This window comes from Elephas maximus, chromosome 13, assembly GCF_024166365.1.
Source record: "Elephas maximus indicus isolate mEleMax1 chromosome 13, mEleMax1 primary haplotype, whole genome shotgun sequence".
Lineage (NCBI taxonomy): Eukaryota > Metazoa > Chordata > Mammalia > Proboscidea > Elephantidae > Elephas > Elephas maximus.
Genome location: NC_064831.1, coordinates 46200527 through 46216521, shown reverse-complemented (window position 1 = coordinate 46216521; position 15995 = coordinate 46200527). Strand labels below are relative to the sequence as shown.

Sequence of the window (15995 nt, the reverse complement as noted above, 5' to 3'; positions counted from 1 at the left end):
ATGGTCTGTGAAATGGATTATGTTCAATAGGTGAACACCAAGGTCTTGCTGTGAGTGCCAGGCCAGCTCCTAGATTTCAGGGGCTGCTTTGCTCTTTCTCAATTATGATGTGGTTTTAACATGACATCACAGATGTCAGCAGCACACATGGGTGACCAAGAGCTGATATACTTTGACTGAACAAGGAGATAGATGATACTCTGACCCCAGCAACCACTGTAAAAATTGTTGCCTCGCAGCCCACGATGCCATGATGAGATCTCTGTGGCTAGCTGTCTATCCTGAAATATCAAAGCAGATCTCACAGTGGAAAGCAAAGATAATTCTCTGAGGATGGTGTGGTCTCTGCAGTTGGAGCTCCCCTGCCTTTCATTTGTTCAGAAAATATTTATTAAGGGCTAACCATACGCCAGCCATTGTATGCTAGTTTGGAGTCCTGGTGGCTCAGTGGTTAAGTGATACAGCAGCTAACCAAAAAGTCGGTAGTTCGAATCCAGTAGGTGCTCCTTGGAAACCCTACAGGGCAGTTCTGCCCTGTCCTTTAGGGTCACTATGGGTCGGAATCAACTCAACAGCAACAGGCTTGGTTTTTTTGGTTTTATACAGTAGTTCCTGGGGATTTATCAGAAAATAAAACAAACGAAATTTGCTGCCCTCGTGGCATTTACCTTCTACCGCAAGGGTTGGTAAACTACTACCTTCTGGCCAATCAGCTGTTGCCTTTTACCATAAATAAAGTTTCATTGGCATACAGTCCCACCCATTTATTTGCATCTTGTCTCTGGCTGCCTTCACACCACATCAGCAGAGCTGAGTAGTTAAAACAAAGACCATGCAGCGCACAAAACCTAAAATATTTACTTTCTGGACCTTTGCAGAAAAAGTTTGTCATTTATGTTCTAGCACCTTCTTCAAGACATGTCAGTGTAGACAGTCCTATGTCTAGACCTTCAAGACAATATCCAAGAGCAGATCTGCCTGCCTGCCTCCTTTTTTTTTTTTTCTTCCATCCGTCTGTTCTATTTTCCGTTTATTTTGTCTTCTTTTTTGGCAGGGAAACGTGAAAGGTCAGTCAAAAGACTTAAAGAATGAGCTAGATTGACTTGCTGATGACAAATCACATAGGCTTCTACTCCATTTCCTTCTGTTTTTTTGTTTTTTACTTATTAAAGTAATAACGTGACTTCCATGTAATGGAAATCTGTGGAACCACTGGAAAGAATGAGGTGGCTTTGAACGTATAGGTTGTATGGGTCAATGCCAGAGAGATACCCGTGAGCTAAAAGAAGCAAGGTGCTTGGTATGATACCATTTGTGAAGGTTATTTAAATGATAGAGAATCAGTACATATATGATTATTTCTGAAGAGAGGAACAGAGTGAGCAGGACATACATCCTTTGTATATTTTGAATGTACATGTGTTACCTATTCTAAAAAATTAACTTATTTTTAAAGCATTATATGTTCATGGTTAAAAATGGAAAAAACATTGAGGTATATAAAAACTAAGTCTTCATCTTAGCTCTACTGTATGCTCCCTCAGTCACTGTTGATGGTTCGGCAGGCATTGCCCTAAGCATTTTCTGTATATTCATGGACATACAGGTACACACATACATTTGTGTATAATTTTTTACCTGAGATCCTTTTATACATACTTTTTAGCAACTTGCTTTTTTTAGCTTACTGTATGTTAGACATTAGACCATTTCAGTAAATATACATGTACTACTTTTAAAACCAACAAAAACAACCACCAAACTCTGGTATATTCTATTGTACAAGTAGCCCTTAAGGAGTTTAACCAGTCTTATCTTGACAGACTTGAGATTGTTTTCAGATTCTTTGTTACAGAGAGATGTCCTGATTTAATTTATATGCGTATTGTAAATATCGATGTCTTTAAAATACAAAACTAAGATATTTCAGATAGTGGCAACAGCATGTATGTAAAGGCACAGGAAAGAAAGAATATGAGATTTCCAGGAAACAAGTAGTCTGGAGTGTCCAGAGGGTGGGTGAGGAGGGAAGTGGGTGGAATGGTCAGGGAGAGCCAGCTTAGGAAGCTCACGAAGCGTTGTGTTCTCTGCTACCAGTTTTATCTTAGTGACAATAAGAAGTCACCAAGGGTCTTTGGGCTAGAGAGTGATGTGACTAGGTCTGCATTTTAAAAACCTCTCGAGCTACAGGGTGCAGCACAGAGAATGGGTTTAAGGAAATAAGACTTGAAGCAGGGCAATCTATTAAGATGTTGCTGCAGTAATAATCAAAGTGAGAAACGAAGACTTGAACTGAAGCAGTGCCCATCGGAGGAGGAGGGCTGTATTTGAGAGCTAGTAAAAAAAAAGGAGGGTGGTTGACCAGGTGGCAGGAATGGGGGACGGAAGAGTTGGGTGACTTACTGGTACCCAATTTGGGCAGCTGCTGGTACAAGTGCCCCTCATTGAAATGCGGAGTACAGGAGAGGGTTGAGTGGGTGTGGATGGGGAAAATTGAATCCAGTGTTGGACATGTTGAGGGGTAGTTGTTAGATATTCCAGAGAATGTGTCCAGGGGTCAGTCTAGAACTGGAGAAGTCTGAGCTGGAGTGGCTGAATGACTTCACCTGCAGGGTCTCAGCAGTTCTCAAACAGCTTCCTTTCCTTTGCCCCTTCTACCCACCCCACTAGCTTATCTGCCAGCCAAGGAGAAATCAGAACCTAAAGTTACTGTCATATCATTTGTTTGTTCTCTACTAGAATCATTCCAGCAGAAGAAGCAGCTTACAAGCCTACACTTTTGAGGAACAGCCTGCACTGCCAGTGGTGAGTTTTATCCTCTCCCCTCAATTAGTGATAAAAATATGAAACTCAGCACCCTTGTTTTTTTTGAGCACTGTGTAGAAAAGTTGACTGCCAAGCAAGGAACCCAATCCAGCATAGAATCTAGGTTTTGGCACATGATGTTTGGGGAGGGAGATGGGGTAGGACCTTTAAAGATAAAACACAGAGAGCTGTCTCTCCCATATTAAGAAAATCTCAGGGTGATACCTGGGCTTGTCAGTTGTTAGGCACTCTGCTAGCTGGAGGTGGTCTGTTGCATACAGCATACAGTTTGGGATGATGGTGTCCAGCTGCCTCTGCTTGCACATGGCACATGGCGTCCAGCTTTGCTCGTGGCTCGTGGCATCTAGCAGCCACGTCTGCTCTGCACATGAAGTGTCCAGTCAGGATTCTGTCAGCCGGTCAGGTGTGCCCTTATGTCAGCAGGCTCGGTGGTCAGGTCAGAGCATGTCAGTCTGCAGTCTTTCTTCCCTGCAGCCTCATATCTGCAAGTCCACTGAGGCCTTCTGCTTCATCCTCAGCAGTGTTCTCAGCCACAGCTTTGACTGGAGCTTGGACCTCAAGTACTTCATGCTAGACTGTCGTCCTAACTCCATTTTGGTCTCCAGCCTCCATCCTCTCCTTGCCTCCCTCCCTTCCATGCCCCCCCCCGCCTTGTTTTTTAAACCAAATTAAAAATCCCAGACTCCCAGCACGCAGAAATGTCCTGCTGCCTTCATTCCTGTGTCTTTTCTTCCAATCAGTCTGCTCCCATGTCCTAATATCCTCCCACTTCTAGATCTGTGGATGTTCCATTTCCCCACTTGGAATAGCCTCCTCACTTTTTCCACCAACTATTGTAATTTTGAATGGCAGTCTGTATATTAATTTTTAATAGTGGGGCATGTGTGTGCCCCTATGGAACTTCCCACACAGGAGTGCAGAGACTCTAAAATCCTCAACTCAAGAGTAGCTCATCAGGGCAAGAAGATGGCCCTGTCCTTGGAGAAGGACACAGCCTGGGCTGAGGGAGGAAGGCAGTGCCCAGCCATGCGGTTGGTATTGACCATCAGCAGGCGGGTAGGTGCCACAGAAGGGCTGCTCTCACTGCCTTCCTCTTGCTTATTGTCACTTGTCTGACCCAATCCTTAGACTGGAACCTGGGTAAGCAGAAAACCACAGTGTTTCTCCACCACACCTTGCAATGGCCCCATACAGTGCAAGTGCTAATTTCTGATTGACTGACAGATATTGACCCAGGAGACAATTTTAAGGACACCGAATGATTCTTATTTTATGTAATAAAAAAAAACACTTTCCATGCCTTTGCTTCTCAATATATTGACTTTTTTTAACAGCCTTCACGAGGTATTATTTTCCACTATAAGTCCACCCATTTTTAAGTATACAATTCAATGAGTTTTAGTAAATTTATGCTGTTATGCAACCATCTCCATGATCAAGTTTGGAAATCCTGCCATCACCCCAAAAAGCCCGCTCATTCCCCTTGCGGTCAACCTTGATCCGGCTTTCAGCCCCAGGCACGCATGCCTGCTTCTCTTGCTCCAGTTTTGTCTTTTCCAGAAATTTCATAGAAATGGGAGCATGTAGCACACAGTCTACATGTGGCTTCTCCACTTAGCGTGATGTTTTTAAGATTTATCCACGTTGGTGCATATCTCAGCAGTTTGTGGTATTCCGTCATGTAAATATACATACTACATTTTGTTTATCTTTTTTGCCAGCTAATGGACATTTTTAAAACTGAGCGACTTTTAATTTCATCATGCCCGACTCTCACAGCTCATAACTGTCAGCAAAGTACATGCAGCACCTGTGTATCTAAAAAGCCGTGTATCTAGTGGACAGACTGCTGCTGATGGTTTTGCTGTTGTTAGGCGCTTTTGGGAGCCAAGCCGAGCCTTGAAGAGTCTAATCTGGTTCAGAATGACTCAGTGAAGGCCAAACCTGGGACTATTTTAAGTAAACCTGTAACTAACAGACTCTTTGTTCATCTGTAATAAAATATAATAAACAGCATTGCCCTTAGAGGAACAAGGCAGAGGTGGCTTTTTTTTTTTTTTTGCTAACTAAGAGGTCGGCAGTTCAAATCCGCCAGGCGCTCCTTGGAAACTCTATGGGGCAGTTCTGCTCTGTCGTATAGGGTCACTATGAGTCAAAATCGACTTGACCGCAGTGGGTTTGGTTTGGTTTGTCAGGTGAAAGTTTACAGCACAAATTAGTTTCTCATTGAAAAGTTTATACACAAATTATTTTGTGACATTGTTTGCAATCCCGCAATATGTTAGCACTCTCCCCGTTTCCACTCCAGGTTCTCTATTTCCATTAGTCCAGGTTTCCTGTCCCTTCCTGCCTTCTCATCTTGGCTTTTGGGCAGGTGTTGCCCACTTGGTCTCGTATACTTGATTGAACTAAGAACCAGGTTCCTTACATGTGTTATTGTTTGTTTTATAGGCCTGTCTAATTTTTGGCTGAAAGATGGACTTCAGGAGTGGCTTCAGTTCTGAGTTAAAAGGGTGTCCAAAGGCCATAGTCTCGGGGGTTCTTCCAGTTTCTTTCAGACCAGTAAGTCTGGTCTTTTTTTGTGAATTTGGATTTTGTTCTACGTTTTTCTCCCGCTCTGTGCAGGACCCCCTATTATGATCTCTGTCAGAGCAGTCGGTGGTGGTAGCCAGGCACCATCTAGTTCTTCAGGGCTCAAGTGGAGGGTGTGGTTCATATGGTCCCTTAGTCCTTTGGACTAATGTTTTCCTTATGTCTTTGGTTTTTTTCATTTTCCTTTGTCCGGGATGGTTGGTACCAATAGGTATGTCTTAAATGGCTGATTGCAAGGTTTTAAGACCCCAGACACTACTCACCAAAGTAGAATGTGGAACATTTTCTTTATGAACTATGTTATGCCAATCGACCTAGATGTCCCCTGAGACTATGGTGCCCAGCCCTCAGACCTAGTAACTCAGTTCCTTAAGGTGTTTGAATGTGTCTAGAACTTCTATGAGTTTGGTTTGGTCAAGTTGGGCTGACTTCCCCTTCACCAAAGTTAACACTTACTATCTAGTGATTTCCCCTCCCCCAGGGGTAACTTTTGTCTCTGCACATATGTGTGATAATTTCAATTGTTAGACCACCTGGGCTCAAATCTCAGCTCCATTCCTTACTAGCAATGTATTCGTTAGCAAATTACTTCAATTTTCTAAGCATCAGTTTTCTCATTAATAAAATGGGCCAGTAGTAGCAATTATCTCCTTAAGATTCCTGTTGGGGTTAGGTGACACAATCTATGTTAACACACGTAGTGTGGTTATTGGTGTCACGTTTTATTTTTGTTATCACCCTCATCATCATTGTTCTACTGGAGCGTTTTGTTTTAGCGAAATGCTATGTACTTTATTCCATACACTTTAAAATGTAATTTAAATATGGTTCATTTTAAAGTAAGCTAGCAGCACATCAGGAATGTGGTCCCTTTTTAAAGCCTTCTTACCAATTTTTAATTCTTCTATTACCCTTCACTTTAGCTTTTGCCTACTTCATCTGGACTACCACCAGGTTGGGAAGAAAAACAAGATGAAAGAGGAAGACCATATTATGTAGATCACAATTCCAGAACTACCACCTGGACAAAACCCACTGTACAGGTACCTACAATCTCGGTATTAACTCGTTGTCTTAGAGGATTTACACCTTCACATTCCTGTGGAAACTCTGAGATCACTTTGCAGTCTACACTAGATGCTTATACCCCCTTCTAGTTGTTTATTCCCTGACTGGTGCTTAGTTTCTATTGTTTCTTGTGGCTCTCTAATACACATGAACTGTCCCTTGTTGTTGTATAAAACGAGTCCACATGGGAATAGGAGGATAAGGGAAATGATTGAGTCTATTGAATGGTTAAGTTTATTATTCGCTAAGATAATCTTAGTGATTAATCTCTATTGAAAAATTTGTGACGACAACACTTTGTCCGTGGCAGCAGTGACTACTTTTTGTAACATTTCCTTGTATTTAGCAAAATAATTTATTTAATCTTATTACCATTTCTGTTTTAGAAAAAATTTTTAACACTAAAAAGTACAGAGAATAAAATAGTAAATACCTGTGTTCTTAACACCCAGTATTAACCACTATTAACAAATTATCATATTTGTTTCTAGATGCTTTATTTTTAAAAATAATGTATTATAGAGCTAAATTCTCTTTAGCCAAGCTCTTGGTCCCATTCCTCACGTGACCACCATCTTAAATTTCTTTTGTATTCTTTCAGCCTGTTTTATATACTTACATAAGGAACTAAGCAAAGCCTAATGTCGTTTATGTCTACATGTATTTGAAAATTTGCATAGATGTTATGCTGTATCTGTTAGTCAACATCTTTTTGCATTGTGTTTAGACACCTTACCCTTGTTGCTATATATATATAGATCAAGTTTATTCCTGTTAACATTGTCTAGTAGTCTATCGTGTGAATATATACTACACTTCAGTTACCCATTTCTGTAGTAGATATTTGTCGTGCATCTTGTCTTCCCAGCATTTGAACCCACGTCTACGTATGGAGAATTCCCCACTCTTTGAGCACTGTAGCCTCCCTTGCAGCAAGGGTATGGACTTATTGATCTAGGGTCCTCATTCAGATGCCCCCACAACAGACTTTGACTATTAGCTAGCATCTTGAGAATTAGCTAAAAAATTATAAATTATTATCAATAGAAGTTCAACAGAACATTTTATTAGAAAAGTAAGCCAAAGAGAAAAAAGATTTTGGGGGGGACAAATTAATTATATATCATAACTACATTTGCAAATGAGCCTCATAGTCCTATAAGTCTGTATAAACCTGTTTGCAGGTTAAGTTGTCTTTTTGACCACAGCTGTGTGTGAGTCCCCATAACACATTGCGACTTTTATTTGATGACTGTGCCAGGCTACGGCGGAGACCGGTCAGCTGCCATCCAGCCACAGCTCCTCTGCGAGCCCACAACCACAGCCCCCCACCAGCGATTCAGCACAGCAGGTGACCCAGCCTTCTGGAATTGAGCACCGATTCCTTCCTGAGGGCTGGGAAATCCGGCATGCGCCCAACGGAAGGCCTTTCTTCATTGACCACAACACCAAAACCACCACCTGGGTAACTTCCACACTCCTCATTTAGATAGATGGCAGCAACAATGGTAACCTCTTATGTAGAGCTCTTTATGATCTCCAAGTGTTCCTCAGTATAACCTGTGTTTCCTGGTGTGCATTTGAAGAGATCATTGAATGCTTACTAACGTGACTTTTTCAGAAGATGTTTATGCCTGTTTTTAATATTGTTCTGGATTGTTGTGAAGATACATTTAGTCCCTGTTTCCAGTTTTTATCTCACTGCTCATTATGCATAAAGAGAGTTAGGAATAGCCCCTTACATTTATTTGAAGCTTCATAGTTTCCGAAGCATTTTTTAATTCATATCTCACTTCATATCAAAAATGATCCTGTGAAGCTAGGTAGAACAAGTATTTTTATTTTAAGATAAGTCTTGAAATTATTTAGTGATTAGCTTAGTACTAATAGAAAAGTTATTGAAAATCAGCAGCAGGTGAATAGATTTTAATTATTAGTTAAGTAATGAATTATTAAAAATACTAATACTTTAACCGAAAGTAATTTAAAATATAGTTGAGTTAAATAAAATAATATAAATAATAATATATATAAATTAATCCAAATAAATTGAATTGTCTTCTCTTTTTCAGCAACCTGAATTAACTTTAATAACTTCCAGGGGGGCTCACCTTTGTACCTTTGATATATATTAATAAATCAGCATCTCAACAGATATGTGCCAAATAAGCATGTTCAGGGACTCAAAAATAACATATGGTCCAGTTAAGGTCCTACCCTTTCACCAGTTTTTATTTAGAGAAAAGCCCTGCAAAGTGACACAATCCCTGGAGTGGAGCAGAGTGCTCTGAATGGTTCCTGTGAAACAGACGACGAGTTACTACTGACGCCCCCCTGAGAGCTGGTCTTTATCATTCCTTCTAATAACTGTAGCCTGAGAATGATGGATTTTAGGACAGATTTTATTTCACAGATCAAGCACATGGAGTATAAATGGACTTTTAAAAGAAAGTGTTTTAAATATCCATTGATAATAGAAAGCATGGTAACAGTTAGGTTGACTTTCATTATTTTAAAACTTATTTTGTGTGTGTGTGTACTGTTTTCTTTATTCACTCTACCAAAAAAGGAAGATCCAAGATTGAAAATTCCACCTCATCTGAGAGGAAAGACATCACTTGATCCTTCTAATGACCTGGGGCCGTTACCTGTAAGTTCACAGAACTGCCTCCAATCGAAGCTGGCTGTCTCAAACATTTTGTAGTTAGAAATAGTGCTTCTTTAACAACCATAATTAATATTATTATTATTAAAATGTTGGTGCCTTCTACTAAGAAGATAACATGCAAATTAAATTAACTGTAAAACCACTGCCACTTTTCTACCCATACATCTATAATCGAAATACATTCTTCATTATAGCCAGGATGGGAAGAGAGAACTCACACAGATGGAAGAATCTTCTACATAAATCACAGTACGTGCAGTGTGATTTTTAATTACATTATATTTTCGTAATACTGAATTTTGTGCATGAAAAAGAACATCTTATTTTTCCTTTCAGATATGAAAAGAACACAGTGGGAAGACCCTCGGTTGCAGAATGTAGCAATAACTGGACCAGTAAGTTTCTTTATTTCACTGTGCTATTATAGAACTGTCCCCTCACCTGGCGCTTCAACGGTGAATGGTCACATTTGTGATTCTTCCCTCTCCCTACTGGCCCCAATCCACGCCTTGGTTATTTGGAAAGGCCGTATCAGCTGAAGTTGTTGTTCTCACCCTGTGCAATGGCCTAGGGAGACTGGTGGACCAGATAGTGAAGATGCTAAGGCTGAGCTGCTGAGCTCAGGCCGGTACCTGACATTGTCTAAAGGAGAGTGTTGACCATTTTCAGCAGATCAGAGATGAGCCAGGAGAGTGTCAGGGAGAAGAAGTCAATGGCGCTCTGTCACTCCACAGTCGCACCTTGAACATTTTGGTTGTAATCACTGTGAATTCTAAGTATAGGAGACACAGCAATATTTGTATGTTACATGTGAATATTATGATGTGTATAGTGACTGTACTACTGCTGACTCTAATTATATGAAAATCATTATTTTTTTTATGATGAGTATACCTACTTTTTCCATAGTTTTTCAGGTTTTAATTGTTTTCTAAATCAGAAAAATAAGTAAAATTGAAGATGCATTTTTTTTTTCAGTTTACTCTTGAGTATCTTGAAATATCTTCAAAATAATGAATAAAAAAGGCAGCTCCTCAGAGTTCAAGGAAAAAGTACATTTTTCAAATTGTTCCCTTAATGGAGAAATCACTTTGAAAGTCTCTTTAGAAGTGGAAATTTTCATTTCTAATATTTCTCTACTTGGAAGAAATTTTCTGTTTCTGGCATGTTGCATTTCAAGAATATTGCATGATTAAAATTACAGCCATAGAAATTCCTGAATATAATTTGATGTTAAACAGAAGAATTAAAATTTTTTAAGTTTTGTTTTTGTTTCTCTCCAATTAAACTTTTCTTTCCAGTATTCTCTTTTAATGCCTTTAACTTATGTTCATAAGATAACCGGAGGGGAACTTTAAAAATTTTTCCATCCAGAATAAAAACACCTAAACCGTCTTTATTTTTCCAAAACCTTCAACTAAAGGCAGTGCCCTACTCCAGGGATTACAAACGAAAATATGAGTTCTTCCGAAGAAAGCTGAAGAAGCAGGTTAGTGATACTTATAGTACGTGCTTGGGAGCCGTCATTTCATAGGCTGGAAGTACTGGGAGTGCGTTTTAAAAACTAATAGGAAATGTATTCTGTATTTTTAACAACTTTAAGTGAGTAGTTTCCTATAGAGAAAGGTTGCTTATTTTTCAAGTAGCTGTTATATGTCATTAGAGACCATAGTTATTTTATGTTTTCCCTTATTTTTCAAGATACAGAAAAAAAAAGTTGGCTTTAAAGCCCTTTAACTTGGTGTGTCATGATGGGGCATATGAGACTTGGACTTGGTAGAACTGGCAGGAGCAGCTCAGGAGATTATCATCCAGCCAGGCTGTGGGTTCCTTTCCTACTTTACTGTCTTCCAGTGACAGTCATGCTCTGCGACTTCACGTATATCCACGTGTAATTTAAAAATAGAGTTGTGATTGGAACAGTGCTCTTGTTATGTCTCCTTATGTGTTGTCATTACATCTTTTTCCATCACCACAGATTCAGTATGCTTGGACCTAAATTTATCATCTGCCCATCTATTCCATCTCCTTGGTGATGACCACTTTTTTAAAAAACAAAAAAATGCCTTTTTAATTTGCTCATTCTTCCCTTTCCCTGCAGTTTAGGAATATTGCCACTAGGTGGCGATATTGGGTTACACATGCTTGTGTGTTCTAAGCCTGCTTTTCCAGCCGTTCAAGATGGTGGGTTGGCTACCTGAGATTTTTCACCCTGTTGCTGTTGTCAGGTGCCTTTGAGTTGATTTCAACTCATACAACCCCGTGCAACCGAGTAAAACTGCCCCATAGGGTTTTCTAGACTGTAATCTTTACGGAAGCAGATCACCAGGTCTCTCCTGCAGAGCTGCTGAGTTTTTCATCTTAAATTTTAACACACATAAGATAGTTTTAGTTTTTTACTGTTCTAATAGAGTCCTAAAGTGTCAGCAACTTTTTTAAGTCATCTTAAAGAATAATTTCTGTCAAAATTGCTGTGGAAATTTACCTTCTACTTCAGTTCAGGCGTTCCGGTTTCTCCTGTGGCTTCTCTTGCTTCCATTAACCTCACTCACTACCAGAGTGCCTCTCGTCTGTCCTCTGTAAAACCGCTCTGTGTATGTCTACCCCGTCAGCTTCTGAAACGACAACAGTCTGATCACGTTACTCCCGGCTCAGAAGCTCTCTTCTTTCCAGTCTGTCCTTCCCACTTGTCTACAATCTGGCCCCAGACTCCTCGCCGCCACCCCGCCACCACGTCTTCTTTCACTGGAATCCCTCCCTTTTCTTTACCCTCCCCTCCTCCTTCTGTGTCCTCTAGCTACCAGAAATATGGCACAGCTCATGCATCCTGTTCTTTTAGCCTGTTCCCGAGTCCGCCCTCCTTCCCTGCTGTCAAAAGGCGTCTACCCAGAAGCCTCCTTGACTGCCTCGCTTGCAGCTAAAATCCAGATCTTTTACGCCCCCACAGGACCCTGCTTGTACCTCTGGTATTAGCAGGTTCTCCACTCATTTAAGTCTCAGCATTAGTGACATCTATATATATTTTTTATACTTGTTTCTCACGCTCACATGCACACCAGATGAGAGACTCCCTGAGGGACAGCCGTGTCCCCACTGTGGTGCCTACCTAGCCTGGGGCCTGCCCCGAGCAGGTCTTTGTAGATGTTTGTTGAGCAGTTATCTCCACTGTGCTGCCTGGTGTCCAGTCTCAAATCGATTTTCTCTGAGCTTACCATTATTATAAGCATTATCATAAGCAGAAAAGGAAATTGCTTGTATTTTTTGTAGTGTTTTCCACCGTTCTCTGATTATATTGAGAGTAAAATTGATTTTTTTTCCTTAAAGCTAAGCCTTTTTTTTTTTTAAGACAGAACGTTGATAGCGTGTTTTTTCTTATTTCCACTTGAAAGTTGCACGCAGAACACTCAGGAATAAAATATTTGGGTACATTTGTATAAAGTTTACAGTAACTCATGGTGATCTCCATTTGTCACATGAGCAAAGGAGGTGTGAAAGGTTAGTGAGGCGATGTGACTCATTAGTTCAGAGCAGAGATTCAGGAGCTAAGGCTAACTGAACTTCTGTCTTCCTCAGTTTCTTCATCCATAAAATGGGAACAATAATAATATCTACCTCATAGTGTTGCTATGATGAGTAAATGGGTTAATCCACTCAGAATGCTTGGAATGGTACCTGGCACTGTAAACGTTAGTCCTTATGAATGAGTGGGCAGGGTAGACTCCAAGAAGGGGTAAAATGGAGGAAAAACCCTGACCCTGCAGGCAAGTGACAGGAAGCAGCCAATGGCTAGACTACAGGTCACAGAATGATCTTCACTAGAAACCGACACGGAAAGGACTCTGTTAAATTCCTTCACGCAAGCATTATCATCACCGTCAGTAGCTTCTTCAGACGTAAAAATCGGAAGTCTGTATTAAGTTATTAGAGAAGATGCGTGAATTCTTTCAAACCACAGAGAAAACATTTAGGACAACATACTTAGTTACATTTTTCCCCAAGGGCTTTACTTAAAGACACAGAGGCATGGGTACAGGGTAAATAGAGTACAGTCAATTTTGTAACTTCCATGACAGATAAATTTATCATCATGTTGAACTGATTTAAAACACATCCCTTTTCTCTGGGTTTTCAGAATGACATTCCAAACAAATTTGAAATGAAACTTCGCCGGGCAACTGTTCTGGAGGACTCTTACAGAAGAATCATGGCTGTTAAGAGAGCAGACTTCCTCAAGGCCAGACTGTGGATTGAGTTTGATGGTGAAAAGGGGTTGGATTACGGAGGAGTCGCCAGGGAATGGTTCTTCCTGATCTCAAAGGAGATGTTTAACCCTTATTATGGGTTGTTTGAATACTCTGCCACGTAAGTACCTTTACCGCGACCATGTACAGAAAAGTATCTCACCGTTCTGAAAGTAGGAGAGTCGCATGATACAGGGAAAATTTATATTACAGGATGCCAGAACAGGGAGACGATAACTAATGTTTCAGAAATGACTGTTCCAAGAAAACCATATGGGGCAGTTCTACTCTGCCACGTGAGGTCGTTAGGAGTCAGCAATGACTCGATGGTACCCAACAACAACGAATGTGGTTCCAGTAGAGGTGAACAATTCTAAAAAGCGGGAGATAATTTACAATTATTTGTCATATTAAAATGTTTATATGAAATGTAGAGAGGAGTATTTAAGTGTGGTTTTCTTTGCAGGGATAACTATACCCTACAGATAAATCCAAACTCTGGACTGTGTAATGAAGACCACCTCTCTTACTTCAAGTTCATAGGCCGGGTGGCTGGAATGGCAGTCTATCATGGCAAGCTGTTGGATGGTTAGTATTAGGCATGAAACTTCTTAAAAATGTAATTATCTGATTATTTTCACGTGGTGATCATTTTAAATATATTTGATTTTTACAAGGTTTTTTAATCCGGCCATTTTACAAGATGATGCTACAAAAACCAATAACACTCCATGATATGGAATCAGTGGTATGTCGTTTTCACTTATAATATAGAGGAAGTTTAATTTAACAGGAAGGTGAAGATTTTGAAGGATTCGCTTTTAATGATATAGAAATTAATAAATTATAATCTTCCAAAATGCAAATGACCATTTTACTATGAAAATTTTCCAGTATATAATAAGGTTGAGTTGATTTTACAGTGGACACCTGTATACTCACCACCCAGATTCCACAGTTAGCATTATTCTATACTTGTCTTATCACAAAGGAGCCCTGGTGGCGCAGTGGGTAAAGCACTCGGCTGCTAACCGGAAGGTCGGCAGTGTGAACCCACCAGCCTGCTCCACTGAAGAATGATGTGGCAGTCTGCTTCTGTAAAGATTTATGGCCTTGAAAACCCTGTGGGGCAGTTCTACTCAGTCCTGTAGAGCCGCTGAGTCAGAATCAACTCAATGGCAGTGGGCTTGGTTCAGTTTTTGATTTAGTGAGCCCTGTTGGTACAGTAGTTAAGAGCTCAGCTGCTAACCAAAAGGTTGGCAGTTTGAATCCACCAGGAGCTCCTGGGAAACCCTGTGGGGGCAGTTCTACTCTGTCCTCGGGGTCGTTATGAGTCGGAATCACCTCGACAGCTGTGGGGTTTGTTTTTTGTTTTTGTCGTATCACATATCTGTCCATCTATCCATGAATCCATCTTATTTTTTTGATCCATTTCAAAGTAAGTTGCAGATACAAGTAAACTGCCCCTAAATACGTCAGCATTCTACACACCATTTTCATGTATTCTCCTGCATCAACATTTGAATTGTGATCTTTTATGATAAATGCTGTGTGCTTTCACAGTGGCACCCAAAGACAAGGACTTGATGTTAGGCTGCTACAAAGAAAAATAAACCCTAGGATCAATCCCTCATAGGCTTATTGTCACCTGTACTGCAAAGCCTCCTACAGTGGTGTACACATGGCCCTCAAGACCTTGTCCTTGGTCCAAGTACACTCTTTATACCTCTCTTGTTACACATTATCAGGGCAAACAGTGTAATTCTTTGTAGGTTGTAAGATTGCATGGTCATTTGAGTTGGTTAATTCAGGTTCTGTATTTAATTTGAGGTTGTTCTTTAACTTGGGACAGGTATATATAACAACCCCCATAGCTACTTACACATTTCATGCACCTTCTCGTAGGCCGCATGAGAAAGGTGCTAGGTGCTCCTGGATATCCGTGGAAGTTAGGACTTACCTGAAAACTGCTTTGTGTAGCTCTTTAATTGGGTCCTAAAGTCCGCCCTCCACTGCTTCCACATAGAGATTTCAGAAGTTCTAAGCTGGCACTACTCTGTTGATTTATGCGTCCTTGCTCTGACAGTTACTGGTTTTGGCTCTGACAGTTACTGGTTTTGGCTCTAACAGTTACTAGTCATCCAGCTCCTTTTGAGATGTGTGTGTGTTGTGTGTGTGTGTGCGTTGTGTGTGTGTTATGTGTGTATTGTATGTGTGTTTGTGTTGTGTGTGTGTGTTGTGTTGTGTGATTGTGTATGTTTTGTGTGTGTTTGTGTGTTGTATTTTGTGTGTGTGTTGTGTGTGTGTAAAAAGATGTCCAGCTGGCCCTTTCATCATTCATTTACTCAGATCCTGAGTATACTTTTTTTGCAAGTTCAGGTGTCCTGTTTATACATACAAATTTTCAATGTGCAATTTTTTCCAACTAGGATAGTGAATATTACAATTCACTAAGATGGATTCTTGAAAATGACCCAACAGAACTGGACCTCAGGTTTATCATAGATGAAGAACTTTTTGGACAGGTTTGTAAATATTGATCAATTAAAATGATACAACTTGTAAAACAGATGTGACATAAGTGTAGATGTTAAATAATG

The 15995-nt window shown here is 40.3% G+C and overlaps 1 protein-coding gene across 3 annotated transcripts in view; it reads left to right on the top strand.

Moving 5' to 3' along the window:
• The window catches only part of NEDD4 (NEDD4 E3 ubiquitin protein ligase), a 124088-nt gene that overhangs the window by 96409 nt on the left and 11684 nt on the right, over positions 1-15995 (top strand). For all 3 annotated transcript variants that reach the window (XM_049905258.1, XM_049905257.1, XM_049905256.1), the window contains 11 exons: positions 2740-2805; positions 6342-6461; positions 7748-7951; positions 9056-9136; positions 9349-9403; positions 9491-9549; positions 10578-10643; positions 13287-13516; positions 13862-13983; positions 14073-14143; positions 15825-15920. In XM_049905258.1, coding sequence (XP_049761215.1) covers positions 2740-2805; positions 6342-6461; positions 7748-7951; positions 9056-9136; positions 9349-9403; positions 9491-9549; positions 10578-10643; positions 13287-13516; positions 13862-13983; positions 14073-14143; positions 15825-15920 — 1170 coding nt within the window. The remainder of the gene's footprint in view (positions 1-2739; positions 2806-6341; positions 6462-7747; positions 7952-9055; positions 9137-9348; positions 9404-9490; positions 9550-10577; positions 10644-13286; positions 13517-13861; positions 13984-14072; positions 14144-15824; positions 15921-15995) is intronic.